This window comes from Gasterosteus aculeatus, chromosome 6 (genome assembly GCF_964276395.1).
Source record: "Gasterosteus aculeatus chromosome 6, fGasAcu3.hap1.1, whole genome shotgun sequence".
Classification (NCBI taxonomy): Eukaryota; Metazoa; Chordata; class Actinopteri; order Perciformes; family Gasterosteidae; genus Gasterosteus; species Gasterosteus aculeatus.
Window position 1 is genome coordinate 2,570,888 of NC_135693.1, and position 24,426 is coordinate 2,595,313.

At 41.8% G+C, this 24,426-nt stretch overlaps 1 protein-coding gene across 6 annotated transcripts in view; it reads left to right on the forward strand.

Moving 5' to 3' along the window:
• hspa12a (heat shock protein 12A) overlaps positions 1-5,174 on the forward strand; it is a 50,922-nt gene extending 45,748 nt beyond the window's left edge. For 3 of the 6 annotated variants that reach the window (XM_040178468.2, XM_078104645.1, XM_078104644.1), the window contains 2 exons: positions 101-736; positions 4,096-5,174. In XM_040178468.2, the coding sequence (XP_040034402.1) occupies positions 101-732 (632 nt within the window). In that variant the 3' untranslated portion in view covers positions 733-736; positions 4,096-5,174. Of the gene's footprint in view, positions 1-100 lie in introns of all 6 variants that reach the window. The other 3 variants (XM_040178470.2, XM_078104646.1, XM_078104643.1) reach the window with 2 other exon arrangements.
• Positions 5,175-24,426: the final 19,252 nt, after the last annotated feature.

The following is a 24,426-nucleotide window of genomic DNA, read 5'->3' on the forward strand; positions in this document are numbered from 1 at the left end:
CAATACCTCACAGTGAAAACAACAGCAACTTAAATACATCACTCACTGCATTAAAATTCTTGTAAACAGTCAGTTGTTTTCCTGTGCTTTTCTCCTGCAGCTGAGCTGTTTGAGAAGCCAGAGGTGAGCGACATTAAGTTCCTGTTCTTAGTGGGAGGCTTCGCTGAGTCTCCCCTGCTCCAGCAAGCTGTCCAGGACATGCTGCAGGGCCGCAGCCGCATCATCATTCCCCACGACGTCGGCCTCACTATCCTGAAAGGGGCTGTGCTGTTCGGCTTGGATCCCACCATCATTAAGGTCCGCCGCTCGCCTCTCACATACGGAGTGGGCGTCCTCAACCGCTTTGTGGAGGGCAAGCACCCGCCGGAGAAGCTGCTGGTGAAAGACGGCACTCGCTGGTGCACAGATGTCTTTGACACCTTCATTGCCGCCGACCAGTCCGTGGCGCTGGGTGAGATGGTGAAGCGAAGCTACACCCCGGCCAAGCCGTCTCAGCAGGTCATCGTTATCCACGTCTACTGCTCTGAGAAGGAGAAAGCCGGGTTCATCAGCGAGCCTGGCGTCAGGAAGTGTGGGACACTTCGCCTGGACGTGAGTGGAACGGAAAGCACGGCGCCGCGCCGCGAGATCCAGACGCTCATGCAGTTTGGCGACACAGAGATCCGGGCCATGGCAGTGGATGTGTCCACCGGACGCACCGTCAAAGCTAGCATTGACTTCCTAAGCCATTAAGAAGGTAACAAGATAGCTAGTGCAATAATTGTTGCAACCAGGGGAAAAGGAAAATAGATAGAATAGAAGGCTTGAAACACACAGACACACACACACACAGAAAAGCTGGGGATATTCACTGGAAAGTGGTTATGATGACAAAAAGGCTTATTCACGTCTCAGACATAATGTATTACTGCTTTTCAGATCTTCTCTCTGAGCATTTTCAGAGCCAGAAAAAAAACAAGACACAAATAGGTGGATCAACATTCATAAAGCATCCTTACATGCCTCACTTTATGTCTGTCAGATTAAAGCAGACCTTTGCATCGCTGGGCTTTGCAAAACATCTGTGTAATAGGTCGTACTAATACGTCATCTAGGTGGATTTAAGATCTAAAGCTGTTTGTGTGCTTCAAAAACAACATCAGGTCCCCTTCACTAGAGTGCTGAAGCCATACTAGTGGTTCTGCATGATTTAACCCTTTCAACTGTGTAAATTGTTGATGCTTCACACAGCCCCACTCCAAAATTGTATTCATATAGATTTGCCTCATTCCAGAAAGCCTTTTATTGACAGTGATCCACTGAAGTAGACATGTGGTCAGCTTCATATCTGGAGCTATGCTATCATTGCATTGTATTATGGAAACTGGACATCGCTATCAGTGGTAGAAGGGGGGCTAGGTTAGTTTGTGTCGGCCTCAAGTTTACCCAATGTTAAAGATACATGGATAATTAGGCTAAATATGACGGTCGGCTTCCACTTGTCCCTGGTTCATAATACAGAACTACTAGCTCTGCATGGCTGTGGATGAAGAGGGTAAAACAAGTTGATCGTGGGGCAGTTTCTGTGACTTGAGGGCAGCAAAAGAACTAAAGAAGACATATGGTTAACGCGTTCACATCCAGGCAGAGCCCACCGTAACCATGTGACTTTGTCCCATTTGGTGTCTCTATTTACAACCAGGTTCTGTTGGGCATCCTTACTTAACCTACATATCAATGTCAATTGATATGTTTCTAAGAGATATATTACCTTTTTTTCCTGATGAAGTATTTCAAAGAACATTTGATTTTGAAATAATTATCCCCAAATCATGGAAAGCCACCAGTATGGTCCTTAAAGGTTGTCCTTTATTCAAAACTAACTCCAAGAATGTGAAACGTCCTGCAAGCTCAAATGCATTTATTTGTTAATGCTTCTGACTATTAAATGTGGACAAAAAGCCACTTGGCCACTTGAATACTTTGAATGGTGAAGTGTGAGGCTGCACAAAGGTGCGCACTAGATGAGAGACAGACAATGAAATGTGTTTATTTCTGTAAATATGGTATTTATATATTGTACAGATTTTTTTAGCATTGCAGCTTTAGAACCAATAGTGTGTGAGTCCATCGTGTTGTGTTTATGTGCTTTTACATTTACAACTCTCTATATTTGTTTCTATCCAGTCATAGCATGAGAGGTTGTGACAGCTTTGAATGCCCCGTTCTTTCAAAGGGAAAAATAATGTGTCAACTGTTCAGTCACAAAAAGAAACATGAATATCTCAGTCCTTAAAAAAGCTATTAAAATTGAAATGATAACAGTAGTATAACAGTAATTGTAGGAGATTCATTCATAATGATGTATTACATTATCAGTGGATAAATATGAAGACAATATTTTTCCATCCTACTGCGAAATTGTTGTTGCCTTGTAAAAGACTGAGGCATTTCCAGAAATAATCATACAATTTAAAGCCACATTTACATATGATTAGGGTTATGAAGTTTTAAATTAGAGTGCCTAGTATGAATAACATTTAATGTCAAGAATAATTTAATAATCAGAGCTTTATGTGTGACTAACACTGATTATCACAGTGATTGGGATTTCATCAAAGTCATTTACAATGTGTAAATGTTCAATGTGTTAGCCGACCATCCTGAGGAAGGACCTCACAGGTTGAATGAAAGGGGCGTTGCTGTGTGTGATGTGTTATCTTCGGCCCGACACTACAACAGTAGTGGGGATGAACAGGAGAGACCACATCAAGCAGTGCCTGGTATCATCCATGCTAAATGACACCTGTAGAGTACTACATTCTATACCTCTCATATGAATGAACTTCTGGCACTGCATCAAGCGTTCAATGCTGACGCCGGCTTACCTCCTTTTTGATCAACACAGTCAAAAGGTTGTGCTATTGTCAACGGTGCAAAGTCGTGTGTGACGGTCACAGTATGCTTCATAGTAACTAGAGTAGGCCACACTCTCCTCGAACTGGCTTAGCGTCATTGCAACATCTGGTGGAACAGAAGTAGTAATAAAGCAACTAATTGGTGCGTCAAGTCGGATCGTCAGGTTTGCATTTTCATTATATGAGAAAAGCTCTTAGTTTGAAGAATACTAAGACCACCAGAGTTCAGGCCGAACTTGACATGAAAGGGCTGTGCGTTTGTACTTTGCCATGTGTGAACCCACTGATTGCATTGACTCCATAAAAAAATGTTTTTAGGCAGAAAAATGGGGGCACAGTTGTGTGTGTCCCCTTTAATGTTACAGAGCATTAGCATCACTATAGGCAAACACAATTCAAAGAGGCAGATGTTCACAAGACTGAGCGAGCTGGCCATCATGGAGCTACAAAAACAACCCGTAAAGAGGCAATCTATCTCTTTGATGAGTACTTAAAAACAATAAATCTGTCGATTTGAAAGAAAAACACCATGTTAGTCATTGGCATCGACCAGCTGCCCCCATAGGTATATTAATGCTTTTGAGCTATATGTTTACAGGATCATGATATCACGATGATACAATCTTAATACCCAGGTTTCAAGCCATTTTTTTTAAACTTTAAATCAAGGCTTGTCTCAATCTTCGGTGTCAATGTATAAAGTCGCACAAGCTGCTTCAGCACTCTTTGTGTAATGCATGGTTTGCATGCGTCATATAGGAATGGCTAAACAACAGCAGATAATTAGTTGATGCTATTACTAACGCACACAAACAAGCTTTCGCCAAGATGACAATGATGATGGTGGTGTTTCTACCCGTGAGCTGCTCAGCATCATCAAGTGTTGAAGTCTCCTTGGCTGTATAAAGGGCGGGGCAGTATTCTGGTTCAACCGGTACCAAATTTCCTTGCGGTATGAGTTTTTCACGTACTGTCATACCCGTACATAGCCGTAAAACTGTTTTTGTTCTTTGGCAGGCAGTATTGTTCACCCCTCTCCACCGGACCCAGCGGTCGGAGCTACTTGTCTTATATGTATTGAGATTGAGTCATGGTTATAACTTTATGACAATTAATAACCCACAGCAAACACTCTTTAACAGTGTAAAACACCACGACACTAAAGTTTGTGACACTAATAATTGTACATTTCTAAAAGGACACCGCCGAACTGCATGCTGAGTGGAGCTCAAAAGAAACACTGTGGCTACATGAAAACACCGATGTAGGGGGAACAACGACAGACCAGAGATGCACCACCACAACTTGTGCCCAAGAGAGGAGCTGTGTCTGTTTGGAGGGTTTTGAAAAACTTGACGTAGATGAGAAAACGATTTATTGCAAAGTTGGTCGAGCCGCTTGTGTTGCCTCTGGTGGCATCACTAGCAGCCACCACGGCTAAAAGGCTAACAAGCCAACTCTCTGGGAAGATGCGACTGAGTTGGCCAGCGGCAGTCTTTTTCTGGGTCAATGAATATGTTTACTTATATATGCCGGGATACCGCCAGAACCTTACAAAATACTGTAATATGAATTTTTTGCCATACCGCCCAGCCCTAGCTGTATAGAATTTCATGCTATTTTCTGATCTGACATTAATGTTCCATAGCAAAGCAGCACTTCTATTTTACTGACAACTAGACTAATAACCTTTTATTCCTTCTAGACATCTCTATCACAAGATGGATATTTGGTCTAAAGGTTTAATAACACTGTGTTTCTATTGCTTCTTTGGTCACATAATTACAATGTAATGCAAACTTGAGTATTATGTGGTGCACAGGACACTGTTATGTAGCAGTTTATACGTATGATAAAATGGTAGAGGACTTGTTGAGCTGACATTAGCTATCTTGTCTCAGAGTCAGACATTTCAGCTGAGATATCAAATTTTGGGTCAGAAACTAGGTGGTTCAGTGGATGTGATTTGAGATAGCAGTCTAGCCAGCTTGCATTATTTACAATTCTCTGCTCAACGCTATCTAAAATATACAATCATTCAGAATATTTACCTGCTAGAATGATGAAGCTTATAGTTACAATCTAAGCCTCTGAAACTCAACAAAATGTACATGTTGTTCTTTCTTTATTGATGATGCAAAAGTCTCTTATATTAATCTTGAGTTACTTATTGTCTTGTTCGCATTTTTCAGACAGTTATGGCTGTATTTTGATCAATGCCAAGTATTCACTGTCAAGAATGTCACCAATAAAAATCTAAGTGTATTTCAAAGAGCATTCTTTTGTGTAGCGTCTGCTCCTTTAATCTGAGTTTTTACTGTCATTGCGGGGTTACTACTTCCTAGAGTCTTAAAAAATAGTGTTGGGACCAAAGCCACTTCTTGGATGGCTTTGTTCCTTTGCTCTGTCCATTATGAATTAATATCTCATTTATGCTCATCACTTATTCAGCTTCATCCCCGAAGGTCATTATGCTTACCCTTGAGACTTTAATCTCAGAAAGAGTTTACTTTTTTGTGATTAGTCAGACTTCTAGATTCAAGCAATAAATACTTTATTTACACAAGACGGACGTAGGGATACACAGTTCACATAGACTAACCAACAAAGATTAACAATCCAACAAGAATACAAGGGACACAGGTGGTTTAAATACACTGGGAAGTTGCAGGTGATTCGACACAGCAGGAAACAATCACTCACACAGCAGACGTGATCACAGGAGAAAAAACACACCAGGGCAGGAAGTGAAGTTAACCCAGGGACACGAGAGCAGGAAACTACAAAATAAAACAGGAACTGAACCCACACCAGGGCAGTCGCCATGATTTATTTTTTTCTTTTAGTTTTTTCGACCTACAACAGCCCCTGTGAACTTTCCTTAGATACTCCCTCCACAGAAAAGTTTGCGTTGAACTGCATGAATTATTTATAATTAGTCGGAAGGCAAGCTCTCTATCTACCGGTCATCTTCATTCCTACCATCCGTCTGTGAGGAGCTCCGAGTAGAGCCGCTGGTCCTTTGTGTTGAAAGGAGCCAGTTGAGGTGGTTTGGGCATCTAGTAAGGATGACCCCATGGCGCCTCCCTAAGGAGGTCTCCCAGGAACGGCCAGCTGGGACGAGGCCCCGGGGAAGACCCAGGACTAGGTGGAGAGAATACCTCAAAATATAGAGAACACCTCTACTCATTGTCCTGGGAACACACAGCTGCAAGGACAAGGGCAGGCTACAGCGTATAATATTATATTGGTTCTTATCTATAACAAGTTGTAAATTGGCTTATTTGATGAAACTGCACTCTTGTTTCTTGTTCTTCTGGGTTTGTATCCTTATGGTTGAAATGCACTTTTTGTAAGTCACTTTGGATAAAAGCGTCAGCTAAATATAATGTAAAATGTTTGACGTTTTGAACAAAATTATGACATTTTTTCAGATTTTTTTCAGCCAGATACATGCAGCCACCATTGCATGCGCATCATAAGGAATTTCAGCACGTTTTTTTTTTTTTTTTCAGCCCATCCCTGCTCTTGAGCGTCATTTTACACTCCAACTATTTGGCTTCTGAGTGGCTATTTCTGCGTGGGTTTAGATCAGGGGTGTCAAACTCAATTGCACACGGGGCCAAAATTCAAAACACACTTCAGGTCGCGGGCCGAACAGAATAAACATTTATTGAACACACTAAAACTAAAATTTTCTTTTAACATAAATATAAATACAAACAGACAGGAATGTTATTCTGCAATAAATAAACTTAAACTTAACTTAACTTAAAATATCTTGCTCTCCATAAAAATATATCCAGTCAAAATTATACAAGTTAGAAATATGAACATGCTGCAAAACAAAACAAAACCTGGAGCTATAAATAAAATTTGTGCTTTTCAGAAATAACAAATAACGATGCAAAACATTCAGTTTTCTTTGCTCTTATGCCATTTTATCAGAGCTGGATGCTTTGCATCTTTTTTTGGCAAAGTTAGTTTATGTTTGGCGCGAGGTCCCGTGTTGTGGAGACTCTCAGGATGGACTGAAGGTGCTCATCAGTGAGACGACTCCTGTGTGCTTTTTTGTTTGTCTTCATCACTGAGAACAGCTTCTCACACAGATATGTGCTACCAAACACGCACAACGTTCGAGCCGCATGTAGACGGAGCTGGGACATTGTTGCGGGACTGGAGTGAATAAACAGTGTCGTACTTTGTCTTTAGTGTCCCATCACACTGCAGCTCAATCAGCTCCATCTGAATCTGCACAGGTGCAGTTTCCACGTCGACAGCAAATGGGTTGCCAAACAACTCAAAATTCTTTTTTTGTTCCTCAAAATCACCAAAGCGCCGTGCGAACTCCGTGCGCAGTGCGCTCAGTTTATCAGCAACGTGCGTATTTGGGAACACCGCTATGCCGCATTACTTGGCAACAGGGAAAGTGGGGCGAGTTGCACTGGTGCATTTGTGTCTCCCATAAAATCAGCTTCACTTGAAATGCCTTCACTGCGTCATACATGTCAGTGATCATGCGGTTGCGTCCCTGGAGCTGGAGGTTTAAGGCATTGAGACGTGCGGTTATGTCAGCCAGAAACGCCACGGAAAGCGCTCGGCAAGGCAGCTGAAGCGCTGCATTATGGGATCTGTAGTTTATTTTGTTATCAGCGCTTCATATCGTCGGGCCATTGGTAACAATAATATAAAATGATCTCGCGGGCCAGATATAATTGCATGCCGGGCCGGATATGGCCCGCGGGCCTTGAGTTTGACATATATGGTTTAGATGGATCCAAAAGAATCAAATGATTTGGAAAAGTCTTGAAAGTCACCATAAACATGTTAACCTATGCGATTAAGGTGGCCGAGATTAATGCAACAAAATATTTTTACATAGTTAACGTACCTTTTGCTTCCCGAAAGTTGACCGCGGAAACGAAACAGCTTCTAGATGCAGTCAGTTACATCAGAGAAAGCAAGTAGCCCGGCCCGGAGAGTAGCTCATGATGGAAAGAACTTTTCACATTGGAAGTAAAACAAACAGAGGCGCGACATACAGCAGAGAATTGTCCAGAGGAATTACTCCACGTGTCAAACAGAAGGGGGGTGAAGTGGCAAACGGACCACTTAAAGCACTGCTATGTTAAGGTAGCTGCCAGGCTAAGCTAGCTGCTAAGCTACTTCTATCTCAACATCTAACGTAACCCTGCGCGGGACACAGTCTGCAGAGGACCCCCACTGTGTCCCTAAAAGACGTGGTTTGAAAACGTCCTGGCTAAATGTGGGGAGATTGTTGGCACTTCGGTCATCTTCACTCCATCATTTAATGGTCGTTAAATGATGGAGATGAGAGCAAAGTTCAGCAGGGTGGAAGGACAGCAAGAAGAGTCGCTAGTTCAACATGTTCTACCAGGTGGAATTCTGCCTTCAAGATGATCAATTGATTGATTAGTTTGATGATTAATTAGTTGAAAGGCGTGAATCAGCAACCAGAGCCGGACCTAGATAGAAATACAGATTCTGACTTCTGTCGTTTGTTTGCCGTGAAGCCTGCACAGGAGCCTGATCAAGAGTAGTTTCCAGGACTCAATGTGACATTTTCGGCTATGACGTAGATGTGGTATCCCCATGCTTTATAGGACTCGTAAGGCTGTTAGTGATTTTATTTCAGGCAATTCACAAAATTCAACTTTTTTTTTTGTTTCATTTCTTTACCAGTAACATATACATTCTTACACATCAGAAACCTCACAGGGGTTCCCCTTTATCCTGACAAAATAAAATTCTCTGGATAGACCAAGTAGTTACAGATTCATCAGACTTTTATTCATGGTATGCCATTTTCGGAGAAGAGGCCAAAAAATATGGCGTTATATTTGTGCCACAATCCTGAGCGCGTAATTTTAAGTTTTGAGCACAGAGAACTATATTTTAGCAAAGAAAAACATATTCCGTGCGCGCAGTTTACTCAGGTGCCCTCGCCACATACTGGTTTTCTGCGCGCAGGCAGCCGTTGCTGCGCTCTCTCCACCTCTTCACGCTGCGCTCGCTCGACGGTTCACTCACGCGCTCGCTCGACTTGCAGCAGCGTTACATTTGTGCCACAAAACCAACCAATCAGAGAATTAAAGAAGGTCCATTGTGATTGGCTGTTGGTCTCCAATCACAACGCCAGTAGAACTACCTACAGCATCGCGGAAGCTCAGCGAGTTGTTGAAGTTTGCAGCATTTGTGCTAAATGCTAATGGCCTGGATTAAAACACTTGCTGTTCTCATCATTTGCTTCGGTCATGTCTGATGGTGGCTAGCCGGACTTCTAATATCACTCGTTTTCGTCTTCTTTAGGAAGCGTTGTGATTGGAGACCAACAGCCAATCGCAATTGACCTTCTTTAATTCTCTGATTGGTTGGTTTTGTGGCACAAACTTAACGCTGCTGCAAGTCGAGCGAGCGCAGCGTGAAGAGGTGGAGCGAGCGCAGCAACGGCTGCCTGCGCGCAGAAAACCGGTTTGTGGAGAGGGCACCTCAGTAAACTGCGCGCACGGAATATGTTTTTCTTTGCTAAAATATAGTTCTCTGTGCTCAAAACTTAAAATTACGCGCTCAGGATTGTGGCACAAATATAACGCCATAAAAAACAGCCTCAGAGTGGCCTGCGTTGATGGACTGAAGCCATATGAAGCAATACTGACACCCAGTGGAATCAATGAGGAATCAACTTTTGAGATTTGGTCAAATACTTTATTGTAATTTATCTGTGTAAGAGTGGAGCGTTTATTACTCTCATGAGAAACTAGGCACACCTACCCAAAGGTCAAAACAATGGATCCCTTTACACATATTTATCAGGAGTACATTTATTGCTAATCTCAACTGAGCTTAATATATAATTTTCATAATATGTACCTCAAATGTTTTCTAAACCTTGGCGAGTTCAGTCTTACACTACTCTTACATAACTATCATTAATTGTGGTTAGTAGTGTGTTAATGTTACCCACGGCCCATCACCTACAGCCCATCATAGCTCCTCTATTCGTCTGTTTTCCTTACCCGCTAATTAACTTAAGCACCATTTACACAGCCAGTTCTCTATTGGATCCTTTACCAAGGATTGTGCTGGATATGGCTCCAAGTAGAGTTGTGACCACTGACCACTAAATCTAAAAAAGTAACTCCCTCTGTTGATTTCTACAAAAACTACCCTACAGTAACGCTTTTAAACCTGTTTTTTTTCTTTTTACTTCCCTCCAAACACCCCACCAGTGATTCAAAAGTAGGAATACAAAACAAGACACTTATTCAGTAACCAGAATACATTTACGCAGTGAGTATTATTCTTATAGAAGTGGCGGTAGAGAGCCACTCAACCCTTTTAACAGGGCAAGGTTGTTTTTTGCTTGGATGTGGTGTGTGTGCGTGTGTGTGTCTGAGGGTTAAGGGAAGGGGACTGTGAAACAGGGTGAGAGGTTGAAATGGGTGTGGCCGATTTCCCTCAAATAGCTGTGAAGTTGAGTCGTTGCTACGGCGATCTGGAGGGACCCCAACTCTCCAAGTGGCCCTTTAGTCGCCCTCCCACATGTGCGCTCTCTTTCAGTTAACGGCAGGGTTCACAGTGATATGACTAGCCAATGAAATCATGGGCCAATACAGGGGGCTTGACACACTTTGTGCTTGTTAAAGCTTCACTTGGTTGAAAACAAACAGAATGGAAGTTCACTTGAATTTGTTTGTTTCAATTGAATATTTGTGTAACCTTCTTAAGTGTCCAGGTGTAAAGGTAGGCTTGAACACACGCGCACACACACACACACACACACACACACACACACACACACACACACACACACACACACACACACACACACACACACACACACACACAATTGCTGGACTGAGGCAGACTGAGGGCGGCGCCAAACAGACTTTGGTATGTTTTATGGCTGAGTATGGTGGATGTCCACTGTAGCTCCAGGCCTGAATGTGGTTCACCGAGACAGGCAGACGTCAATCGCCAGTAGCCATCTGGTTATTTCATGCTATATATTGTGCTCTGAATATTGAAGATTTTACACTTTTAAAATGTAAGATTGGGAGCATCTCTCTTACCTCTCAACAGCAGCTCGTAGCTAAAAGGTGTTACCAACACTAACAGTGCTGACAGAGCTGAAGGAAGCTGAAGGTGGTTGGGGGAGATGTTATCAGCTGTAACCACCACATGAGAGCAGTGCCATGTGGTGGCCATGAGCTACGGGAACTAATGTATTGTAATGTTTTATGTTGTTTTAATTCAATTGTGCATTATCATATTAGCCAATAGGGTGGCTGTTTTAAGGGCAGCACTAAGGTAACAGTCAAACGTGTATGTGTGGAACATGTGCTAGCGAGAGCTTCGTGACCCCCTCCTGATGGAGCATGCCCGCCTACTGAAGGTACGGCTGACGTAACCACTAGCAGCTGTGGAGACAGACATTACTGCTCCAACACACGGGATGCAAAACTCAGATATATTACTATTTCCTTTAAATTACAAACCACATATATAGCGTGCAATATATTTGGGCATACTGGATTCCACACGTCCAAGTGAATTGACCTGTTTTGCGTCTTTCTTGAAAAAACAAACAAGGACCATGCTGCATCTGAAAGTTTTTAAACAATCAAGAGAGAAGATTGTTCAAGGATGAACACGAACTGGTTGTTTTTTCACCCTTTTACTATTTAACTATATAAACCATCTCTATTACTTTTAATGAGCAGTTGTAAAAGAAATGTTTGCCCAGAGAGTTAAATTGCAAATAAATTATTCCACTACTTTTTTCTGAGGACATTAAAGAGCTGCATGACATCTGTTGTCATGTGGTTCTCAGCTCCGACACAGAGCAGGGCAAAGCGGCTGTCCTGAGCTTCTTAGTGGGAAGCATTTGAGGACAACCCCCCCAAGCAGTAAATGGGACATTGATAAACATATTTCTGTTGTCACATTACAGCCACCCCCTGTAATAATGCATTGATTTGTTTCTTCAAATAATAATAAAATGTCTTTGGGTCGAATTGTCTTCATGGAAATCATTTATTTGATGGTTCTGTGCTCTCTGACCTTTACGTGACGTCTGGACTGTTCTGCATATGGTCACCATCTGCACGTAGAGAATTTTCTGTTCGAAATTTGGGGTCTTCTGTCTGTTAATGTTTTTGTCTTTTTTTCATGCTATTTATTCCGATTTAGAGTTTCCTGCTTTTACATTGTATGGTCCCTCTCCAACCTTTGTAGACTGTCTCCCGTCCCTAGACCTCCTTCTTGCCTCCTCCCACTTTCTCAGTAGTCAGTGACTACATAAACCAGCCTAGTGTGTTGTGCAAGCTTTCCCCAGGGGAGCTATTTTTCCCTTGCCACCTACATCCAGGCCACACTAATTCATGACCTGTCTATAAATGCTCTGTAAGTAACAATGCCACCCCCGAAGCTACTGGCTTAAAGATCAGGAAAGAAGCGCTGTCATTGGCAAATTTCCTTTGACAAACACACATAATTACAGGAATTAGCCCGCTATTTTGTCATTCGCCTTCACTTTCAATAAGCCAATAATGGAAAGAGAAACAAGAGTCAGAGACAAAGACGGATGTCTTCAGAGGATTTCTGAAGACACTTCCCCCCCCCACCTCTTAGCCCAAGCATTCAATTTTCTGTTTTATTAATATTATTAATGTAGTCAAGCTTGAAGCTTTTCTTCTGATTGGTATTGTATGAGCACTGATGGCTCAGCTCAGGGGGAGTCAGAACCATTTCAAATGCACTTTGTTAGTGCCGTGATGAAAATGGCAGCCACCTTTTTAAAGCCGTATATTTGCGAGCGTGATTACAGGGTGTGTTCAAATAAATGAAGCCAAAACAATGACTCACAATCAGGACTTCATAACCCAGCAAAAGGGCATGGGCAGATTAATAAGTGCTTTGCACACACACACTCCCGTGCACATACACACATGACCATGTTGAGGCCTCTTGGAATTACAGATATATGTGACACATTAGAGAGGATTTTGTCCGGGACCATTCTGTATCCAAACGAGAAGGAGAAAGCAGTGATCTCACCATGTCACTTATTGATTTGTGTTCACACAAATGGAGCACGATGTCTCTCAACATCAGTAAGCGTAAATATGATGTCCTTATCCTGACAGGCCGTGAGGAACAGTTAGCGTTGAGATAAGAGAGGAAAATAAGAGAAGCTAACTGTTGGACACCTGAAGTATCCCTCGAACAACGGCTCTGGTTGAGCCTGTTGAAGTGGGAGTAACTATGGTGTTCTTGCATCTCTTTGTGGGGGAGTCTTGTTTATTGGGGGAGGTGGTTTCGTATCTCTTTAATGGTAGTTTTTGCAGTACAAATTATAATAACCATTTGCACATTTACACCAGAACCTGTGGCCCTAAACACATCCTCCTTTTATAGTTATTATCTCAATGCAAAGATGCTGTAGGAAAGTCCTCTGTCCTTTCTCCCTTCCATGTCTGACATGCATAAGCTATTACATCCTGCAAAGCACAGATGGCCAAATTAAGGAGCTCAGAGGTCTGAATGCAAAATCTTTATTAAAAAAGCATGTAAAAGGTTGGCTGCGGCTGAAGCATGGAAGCACTTGCTGGATCCTATTCTCCTCGACATTCTCAGTTCCACAAAAGAAGCTGAGAAAGAAAAACAACCGTTTAGAAGAAAACAATATTAATTCATGTGTGGGTTATGGGTTAGGGTTAGTGCACACAATAATACATTTATTCACATTAATACTGAGGAATACATTTTCCCTGATTAATAGAAATCGATTTTGCTTGACACGCCAAAATGTTTTAGCCTAAATAATTAAAAAAAAATCATCTCAAATTGAGATCAGCATGTGCTGAGTATTTTACTTCACTAGAATGTTCCTTTTTTATTGCTATTAATAGGTGGATTATAAATGGTATGAAAGTAAAAGTGTACATTAATGTAATGTAATGTAATGTAAAAGGAAATGTATGTGCTTACCAAATCACCCCACTCTGAGCCTCAGAGGGCGCTACGGCAGTCTCCTGCTGCCCTCTAGAGGCTACAATAATAAACCTCTTTGAATTTTGATAATCGCCTGAAAAGAAATCACTTTAAGTCTAAACCGTCGACTTGTCTCTTGGATCCTATAGGCTACTCGGATGCTTAAAGGAAGTTTTAACCTTCAGCCAGCACGTCTTTATCACGGTTATTTTTTAGCACGGATTTCATGAATCTGTCTTTGTTGAAAGGACATGTACCACAGTCCTTCAAGATAGCTGTAACGAAACCTCTTGCTCCAGAGGTGTTGGCTAACTACAGTGGTGTTCTTCTCTTCCCTTCCTCCCTCAGATCCTTAAGGAAAAGGCAAATCAGTTGTGTGATTTTCTACATAACAATGGTTTGTTTGAGGATTTTTCAGCTCATCATAGCACAGAAACAGCACTAGTGAAATTTACGAAGGATCTACAACTTGCATCGGACAGAGAACTTGTCTCTGTTCTTGTCTTGCTGGACCTCAGTGCCCCATTGATCATTGCATCTTGTTTGCAGAGACTAGAAGGTTTGATTGGTCTTAAAGGACCCACTGGTTTACATTACATTACAGGTCATTTAGCAGACAAAAGCGACTTACATTACACTTTAAACCCATGGCCTTTTCACATTTGTGCCCGTGGAGCAATTAGGGGTTAGGTGTCTTGCTCAGGGACACTTCGACATGGAACATGGGGCAGCCTGGACTCAAACCACCAACCTTGTGCTTCCCAGCACACCTTCTCTAACCCCTGCGCCACGACGACCCACTTTAAGTTTAAGTTACATATTGGATCGATCACAGTTCTTTCCCAGTATCTATCAATCAAGCCAAACGAGACCAGCCAGCTTGTTGGACTTGTTAATGTCTCGGGGACATCAAAACTTGAACATTCAAAAGCATGTACTTTGTCTCAAAGTGATGCTGGAAATGAGTTACAGTTGTGGTCAAAAGTTTACATACACTTGTAAAGAACATCATGTCGTGGCTCTCTTTAGTTTCCAGTTATTTCTACAACTACGAGTTTTCTCTGATAGAGTGATTGGAACAGATACTTCTTTGTCACAAAAAACATTCATAAAGTTTGGTTCTTTTATGACTTTTATAGGTTAACAGAAAAAGTGACAAAATCTGCTGGGTCAAAAATATACATACAGCAACACAAATCATCAATTTTGGTGACTTAGAAAGTTGTGTTAATGAAATGAGCTTCGTAGCCTCTTGACTTCTTGTGAGTGACTACAGCTGGTGACTTCTCTGAGGGCAGTTAAATAGGGCTCATTGGATCAAAGGAGTTCAGCATGGATCTGAAAAAGCGAATAATTGACTTGAACAAGTCAGGAAAGGCACTTGGAGCCATTTCAAAGCAGATGCAGGTCCCAAGAGCAACAGTGCAAACAATTGTTTGTAAGTATAAAGTGCATGGCACTGTTTTGTCACTGCCACCATCAGGAAGAAAACGCAAGCTATCACCTGCTGCTGAGAGAAAATTGGTCAGGAGGGTGAAGAGTCAACCGAGAACCACCAAAGAACAGATCTGCCAAGAATTAGAAGCTGCTGGAACACAGGTGTCAGTGTCCACAGACAAGCGTGTTTTGCATCTCCATGGACAGAGAGGCTGCCATGCAAGAAGGAAGCCTTTGCTCCAAAAGCAGCACCGTAAGGCTCGACTGAAGTTTGCTGCTGATCACATGGACAAAGATAAGACCTTCTGGAGGAAAGTTCTGTGGTCAGACGAAACCAAAATCCAGCTGTTTGGCAACAATGCCCAGCAATATGTTTGGAGGAGAAAAGGTGAGGCCTTTAACCCCAAGAACACCAAGCCTACCGTCAAGCGCGGTGGAGGTAGTATTATGCTGTGGGGCAGATTTGCTGCCAATGGAACTGGTGCTTTACAGAGAGTAAATGGGATAATGAAGAAGGAGGATTGCCTTCAAATGCTTCAAGATAACCTAAAATCATCAGCCCGACGGTTGGGTCTTGAGCGCAGTTGGCTGTTCCAACAGGACAATGACCCCAAACAGACATCAAGTGGTAATAGAATGGCTAAATCAGGCTAGAATTAGGGTTTTAGAATGGCCTTCCCAAAGTCCTGACTTAAATCCCATTGAGAACATGTGGACAATGCTGTAGAAACAAGTCCATGTCAGAAATCCGTCAAATTTAACTGAACTGCACCAATTCTGTCAAGCGGAGTGGTCAAAGATTCAACGAGAAGCTTGCCAGAAACTTGTGGATGGCTACCAAACGTGCCTAATTGAAGTGAAAATGGCCAAGGGACATGTAACCAAATTTTAGCACTGCTGTTTGTATATTTTTGACCCAGCATATTTAATCACTTTTTCTATTGACCCATAATAAATTCATAAAAGAACCAAACTTCATAAATGGTTTTTGTGACAAAGACGTATGTTCCAAGCACTCAAGAGTGCCATGACATTATGTTCTTTACAAGTGTATGTTAACTTTGACCACAACTGTAATTTGTTTGTTACATATAGAGTAGATTACTGCAATTCTATATTAAAGTATATAGACAAAGAGGCTTAATGGTGGACAACAGTGTGACCCAACAGATAAAAAAAGAATGGAACTAAGACTGATTTCAACAAAAAGGAAAACATTATAGTCATCAGAAAATACATTTTGGGAGAACTGTTTTAGCCTACATTGGCCTGTAGATGCAGGTCTACCTAATAAAGTGAGCCTATTTGTTCCTACAAAGTCTGTGCATCGGAAATAAATTTAAAAATAACGCGTGAAATTCTGTATTTCCCCTACATTTCAGGTTTGGGGGGGGGACGCTCCAATATAATGGTAGGGGGAGACACTACACCACTGGATCGTATCAATTGCTGCCATTAGAATGTCTTATGACTCCAATTTAGAAAAAAATCACATTTTTAGTCAAAAGTACGTTTTCTCAGCATTGTGCCCCTTCATATGACTAAAGATAGAATTTCATGACTTTTTTCAAAATATTTGGGGATTCTTTTCAGACTCTGAAGCTTAAAAAAACTTTTTTTCCATTACTTTTAGAAGTATGTACTGAACCCCATGCAGGCTTAGCCTACACCACCTAACGCAGTGGCGCCACTGGGTGGAGTTGAACCCGAGGCATCTGTCTGGGAGGCGAGAGTGCTAACCACTACACCACTGTACCGTGTCAACTGCTGCCATCGGAATGTCGTATGACTCCAATTTAGAAAATATCCGGATTTTTATTCAAAAGTAGATTTTCTCACCGTCGTCCCCCTTCATATGACTAAAGATAGAATTTCATGACATTTGCAAAATATTTTGGCATTTTTTTCAGACTTGGAAGTTTAAAAAAGGTTTTTTCCATTACTTTTACAAGTATGGAGTGAACCCCATGCAGGCTAAGCCTACACCACCTAACACAGAGGCGCCACTGGGTGGAGTTGAACCCGAGGCATCTGTCTGGGAGGCGAGAGTGCTAACCACTACACCACTGGACGGTATCAATTGCTGCCATTAGAATGTCTTATGACTCCAATTTAGAAAAAAATCACATTTTAGTCAAAAGTACGTTTTCTCAGCATTGTGCCCCTTCATATGACTAAAGATAGAATTTCATGACTTTTTTCAAAATATTTGGGGATTCTTTTCAGACTCTGAAGCTTAAAAAAACTTTTTTCCATTACTTTTAGAAGTATGTACTGAACCCCATGCAGGCTTAGCCTACACCACCTAACGCAGTGGCGCCACTGGGTGGAGTTGAACCCGAGGCATCTGTCTGGGAGGCGAGAGTGCTAACCACTACACCACTGTACCGTGTCAACTAATGCCATTAGAATGTCTTATGACTCCAATTTAGAAAAAATTCGGATTTTTATTCAAAAGTAGGTTTTCTCACCGTCGTCCCCCTTCATATGACTAAAGATAGAATTTCATGACATTTGCAAAATATTTTGGCATTTTTTTCAGACTTGTAAAAGTAATGGAAAAAACTTTTTTTAAACTTCCAAGTATGGAGTGAACCCCATGCAGGCTAAGCCTACACCACCTAACACAGAGGCGCCACTGGGTGGAGTTGAACCCGAGGCATCTGTCTGGGAGGTGAGAGTGCTAACCACTACACCACTGTACCGTGTCAACTGCTGCCATCGGAATGTCGTATGACTCCAATTTAGAAAAAATTCGGATTTTTATTCAAAAGTAGGTTTTCTCACCGTCGTCCCCCTTCGTATGACTAAAGATAGAATTTCATGACATTTGCAAAATATTTTGGCATTTTTTTCAGACTTGGAAGTTTAAAAAAAGTTTTTTCCATTACTTTTACAAGTATGGAGTGAACCCCATGCAGGCTTAGCCTACACCAACTAACACAGTGGGGCCACTGGGTGGAGTTGAACCCGAGGCATCTGTCTGGGAGGCGAGAGTGCTAACCACTACACCACTGGACCGTATCAATTGCTGCCATTAGAATGTCTTATGACTCCAATTTAGAAAAAAATCACATTTTTAGTCAAAAGTACGTTTTCTCAGCATTGTGCCCCTTCATATGACTAAAGATAGAATTTCATGACTTTTTTCAAAATATTTGGGGATTCTTTTCAGACTCTGAAGCTTAAAAAAACTTTTTTCCATTACTTTTAGAAGTATGTACTGAACCCCATGCAGGCTTAGCCTACACCACCTAACGCAGAGGCGCCGCTGGGTGGAGTTGAACCCGAGGCATCTGTCTGGGAGGTGAGAGTGCTAACCACTACACCACTGTACCGTGTCAACTGCTGCCATCGGAATGTCGTCTGACTGCAATTTAGAAAAAATTCGGATTTTTATTCAAAAGTAGGTTTTCTCACCGTCGCCCCCCTTCATATGACTAAAGATAGAATTTCATGACATTTGCAAAATATTTTGGCATTTTTTTCAGACTTGTAAAAGTAATGGAAAAAACTTTTTTTATACTTCCAAGTATGGAGTGAACCCCATGTAGGCTAAGCCTACACCACCTAACACAGAGGCGCCACTGGGTGGAGTTGAACCCGAGGCATCTGTCTGGGAGGTGAGAGTGCTAACCACTACACCACTGTACCGTGTCAACTGCTGCCATCGGAATGTCGTATGACTCCAATTTAGAAAAAATTCGGATTTTTATTCAAAAGTACGTTTTCTCAGCATTGTGCCCCTTCATATGACTAAAGATAGAATTTCATGACTTTTTTCAAAATATTTGGGGATTCTTTTCAGACTCTGAAGCTTAAAAAAACTTTTTTCCATTACTTTTAGAAGTATGTACTGAACCCCATGCAGGCTTAGCCTACACCACCTAACGCAGTGGCGCCACTGGGTGGAGTTGAAACCGAGGCATCTGTCTGAGGGGCGAGAGTGATAACCACTACACCACTGTACCGTGTCAACTGCTGCCATCGGAATGTCGTATGACTCCAATTTAGAAAAAATTCGGATTTTCATTCAAAAGTAGGTTTTCTCACCGTCGTCCCCCTTCATATGACTAAAGATAGAATTTCATGACTTTTTCCAAAATATTTGGGGATTCTTTTCAGACACAGAAGTTTAAAAAAAGTTTTTTCCATTACTTTTACAAGTATGGAGTGAACCCCATGCAGGCTTAGCATACACCACCTAACACAGTGGGGCCACTGGGTGGAGTTGAACCCGAGGCATCTGTGTGGGAGGCGAGAGTGCTAACCACTACACCACTGTACCGTGTCAACTGCTGTCGTTAGAATGTCTTATGACTCCAATTTAGAAAAAAATCACATTTTTAGTCAAAAGTACGTTTTCTCAGCATTGTGCCCCTTCATATGACTAAAGATAGAATTTCATGACTTTTTTCAAAATATTTGGGGATTCTTTTCAGACTCTGAAGCTTAAAAAAACTTTTTTCCATTACTTTTAGAAGTATGTACTGAACCCCATGCAGGCTTAGCCTACACCACCTAACGCAGTGGCGCCACTGGGTGGAGTTGAACCCGAGGCATCTGTCTGGGAGGCGAGAGTGCTAACCACTACACCACTGTACCGTGTCAACTAATGCCATTAGAATGTCTTATGACTCCAATTTAGAAAAAATTCGGATTTTTATTCAAAAGTAGGTTTTCTCACCGTCGTCCCCCTTCATATGACTAAAGATAGAATTTCATGACATTTGCAAAATATTTTGGCATTTTTTTCAGACTTGGAAGTTTAAAAAAAGTTTTTTCCATTACTTTTACAAGTATGGAGTGAACCCCATGCAGGCTTTGCCTACACCACCTAACGCAGTGGCGCCACTGGGTGGAGTTGAACCCGAGGCATCTGTCTGGGAGGCGAGAGTGCTAACCACTACACCACTGGACCGTATCAATTGCTGCCATTAGAATGTCTTATGACTCCAATTTAGAAAAAATTCAGATTTTTATTCAAAAGTACGTTTTCTCAGCATCGTGCCCCTTCATATGACTGAAGATAGAATTTAATGACTTTTTCCAAAATATTTGGGGATTCTTTTCAGACTTGGAAGTTTAAAAAAAGTTTTTTCCATTACTTTTACAAGTATGGAGTTAACCCCATGCAGGCTTAGCCTACACCAACTAACACAGTGGCGCCGCTGGGTGGAGTTGAACCCGAGTTATCTGTCTGGGAGGCGAGGGTGCTAACCACTACACCACTGTACCGTGTCAACTGCTGTCGTTAGAATGTCTTATGACTCCAATTTAGAAAAAATTCCGATTTTTATTCAAAAGTAGGTTTTCTCACCGTCGTCCCCTTTCGTATGACTAAAGATAAAATTTCATGACATTTGCAAAATATTTTGGCATTTTTTTCAGACTTGGAAGTTTAAAAAAAGTTTTTTCCATTACTTTTACAAGTATGGAGTGAACCCCATGCAGGCTTAGCCTACACCACCTAACACAGAGGCGCCACTGGGTGGAGTTGAACCCGAGGCATCTGTCTGGGAGGCGAGAGTGATAACCACTACACCACTGTACCGTGTCAACTGCTGCCATCGGAATGTCGTATGACTCCAATTTAGAAAGAATTCGGATTTTTATTCAAAAGTAGGTTTTCTCACCGTCGTCCCCCTTCATATGACTAAAGATAGAATTTCATGACTTTTTCCAAAATATTTGGGGATTCTTTTCAGAATGAAGTTTAAAAAAAGTTTTTTCCATTACTTTTACAAGTATGGAGTGAACCCCATGCAGGCTTAGCCTACACCACCTAACACAGTGGCTCCGATGGGTGGAGTTGAACCCGAGGCATCTGTCTGGGAGGCGATAGTGCTAACGACTACACCACTGTACCGTGTCAACTGCTGCCATTAGAATGTCCTATGACTCCAATTAAAAAAAATTTGGATTTTTATTCAAAAGTAGGTTTTCTCACCGTCGTCCCCCTTCATATGACTAAAGATAGAATTTCATGACATTTGCAAAATATTTTGGCATTTTTTTCAGACTTGGAAGTTTAAAAAAAGTTTTTTCCATTACTTTTACAAGTATGGAGTGAACCCCATGCAGGCTTAGCCTACACCAACTAACACAGTGGGGCCACTGGGTGGAGTTGAACCCGAGGCATCTGTCTGGGAGGCGAGAGTGCTAACCACTACACCACTGGACCGTATCAATTGCTGCCATTAGAATGTCTTATGACTCCAATTTAGAAAAAAATCACATTTTTAGTCAAAAGTACGTTTTCTCAGCATTGTGCCCCTTCATATGACTAAAGATAGAATTTCATGACTTTTTTCAAAATATTTGGGGATTCTTTTCAGACTCTGAAGCTTAAAAAAACTTTTTTCCATTACTTTTAGAAGTATGTACTGAACCCCATGCAGGCTTAGCCTACACCACCTAACGCAGAGGCGCCGCTGGGTGGAGTTGAACCCGAGGCATCTGTCTGGGAGGTGAGAGTGCTAACCACTACACCACTGTACCGTGTCAACTGCTGCCATCGGAATGTCGTCTGACTGCAATTTAGAAAAAATTCGGATTTTTATTCAAAAGTAGGTTTTCTCACCGTCGCCCCCCTTCATATGACTAAAGATAGAATTTCATGACATTTGCAAAATATTTTGGCATTTTTTTCAGACTTGTAAAAGTAATGGAAAAAACTTTTTTTATACTTCCAAGTATGGAGTGAACCCCATGCAGGCTAAGCCTACACCACCTAACACAGAGGCGCCACTGGGTGGAGTTGAACCCGAGGCATCTGTCTGGGAGGTGAGAGTGCTAACCACTACACCACTGTACCGTGTCCACTGCTGCCATCGGAATGTCGTATGACTCCAATTTAGAAAAAATTCGGATTTTTATTCAAAAGTACGTTTTCTCAGCATTGTGCCCCTTCATATGACTAAAGATAGAATTTCATGACTTTTTTCAAAATATTTGGGGATTCTTTTCAGACTCTGAAGCTTAAAAAAACTTTTTTCCATTACTTTTAGAAGTATGTACTGAACCCCATGCAGGCTTAGCCTACACCACCTAACGCAGTGGCGCCACTGGGTGGAGTTGAAACCGAGGCATCTGTCTGGGGGGCGAGAGTGATAACCACTACACCACTGTACCGTGTCAACTGCTGCCATCGGAATGTCGTATGACTCCAATTTAGAAAAAATTCGGATTTTCATTCAAAAGTAGGTTTTCTCACCGTCGTCCCCCTTCATATGACTAAAGATAGAATTTCATGACTTTTTCCAAAATATTTGGGGATTCTTTTCAGACACAGAAGTTTAAAAAAAGTTTTTTCCATTACTTTTACAAGTATGGAGTGAACCCCATGCAGGCTTAGCATACACCACCTAACACAGTGGGGCCACTGGGTGGAGTTGAACCCGAGGCATCTGTGTGGGAGGCGAGAGTGCTAACCACTACACCACTGTACCGTGTCAACTGCTGTCGTTAGAATGTCTTATGACTCCAATTTAGAAAAAAATCACATTTTTAGTCAAAAGTACGTTTTCTCAGCATTGTGCCCCTTCATATGACTAAAGATAGAATTTCATGACTTTTTTCAAAATATTTGGGGATTCTTTTCAGACTCTGAAGCTTAAAAAAACTTTTTTCCATTACTTTTAGAAGTATGTACTGAACCCCATGCAGGCTTAGCCTACACCACCTAACGCAGTGGCGCCACTGGGTGGAGTTGAACCCGAGGCATCTGTCTGGGAGGCGAGAGTGCTAACCACTACACCACTGTACCGTGTCAACTAATGCCATTAGAATGTCTTATGACTCCAATTTAGAAAAAATTCGGATTTTTATTCAAAAGTAGGTTTTCTCACCGTCGTCCCCCTTCATATGACTAAAGATAGAATTTCATGACATTTGCAAAATATTTTGGCATTTTTTTCAGACTTGTAAAAGTAATGGAAAAAACTTTTTTTAAACTTCCAAGTATGGAGTGAACCCCATGCAGGCTAAGCCTACACCACCTAACACAGAGGCGCCACTGGGTGGAGTTGAACCCGAGGCATCTGTCTGGGAGGTGAGAGTGCTAACCACTACACCACTGTACCGTGTCAACTGCTGCCATCGGAATGTCGTATGACTCCAATTTAGAAAAAATTCGGATTTTTATTCAAAAGTAGGTTTTCTCACCGTCGTCCCCCTTCGTATGACTAAAGATAGAATTTCATGACATTTGCAAAATATTTTGGCATTTTTTTCAGACTTGGAAGTTTAAAAAAAGTTTTTTCCATTACTTTTACAAGTATGGAGTGAACCCCATGCAGGCTTAGCCTACACCAACTAACACAGTGGGGCCACTGGGTGGAGTTGAACCCGAGGCATCTGTCTGGGAGGCGAGAGTGCTAACCACTACACCACTGGACCGTATCAATTGCTGCCATTAGAATGTCTTATGACTCCAATTTAGAAAAAAATCACATTTTTAGTCAAAAGTACGTTTTCTCAGCATTGTGCCCCTTCATATGACTAAAGATAGAATTTCATGACTTTTTTCAAAATATTTGGGGATTCTTTTCAGACTCTGAAGCTTAAAAAAACTTTTTTCCATTACTTTTAGAAGTATGTACTGAACCCCATGCAGGCTTAGCCTACACCACCTAACGCAGAGGCGACGCTGGGTGGAGTTGAACCCGAGGCATCTGTCTGGGAGGTGAGAGTGCTAACCACTACACCACTGTACCGTGTCAACTGCTGCCATCGGAATGTCGTCTGACTGCAATTTAGAAAAAATTCGGATTTTTATTCAAAAGTAGGTTTTCTCACCGTCGCCCCCCTTCATATGACTAAAGATAGAATTTCATGACATTTGCAAAATATTTTGGCATTTTTTTCAGACTTGTAAAAGTAATGGAAAAAACTTTTTTTATACTTCCAAGTATGGAGTGAACCCCATGCAGGCTAAGCCTACACCACCTAACACAGAGGCGCCACTGGGTGGAGTTGAACCCGAGGCATCTGTCTGGGAGGTGAGAGTGCTAACCACTACACCACTGTACCGTGTCAACTGCTGCCATCGGAATGTCGTATGACTCCAATTTAG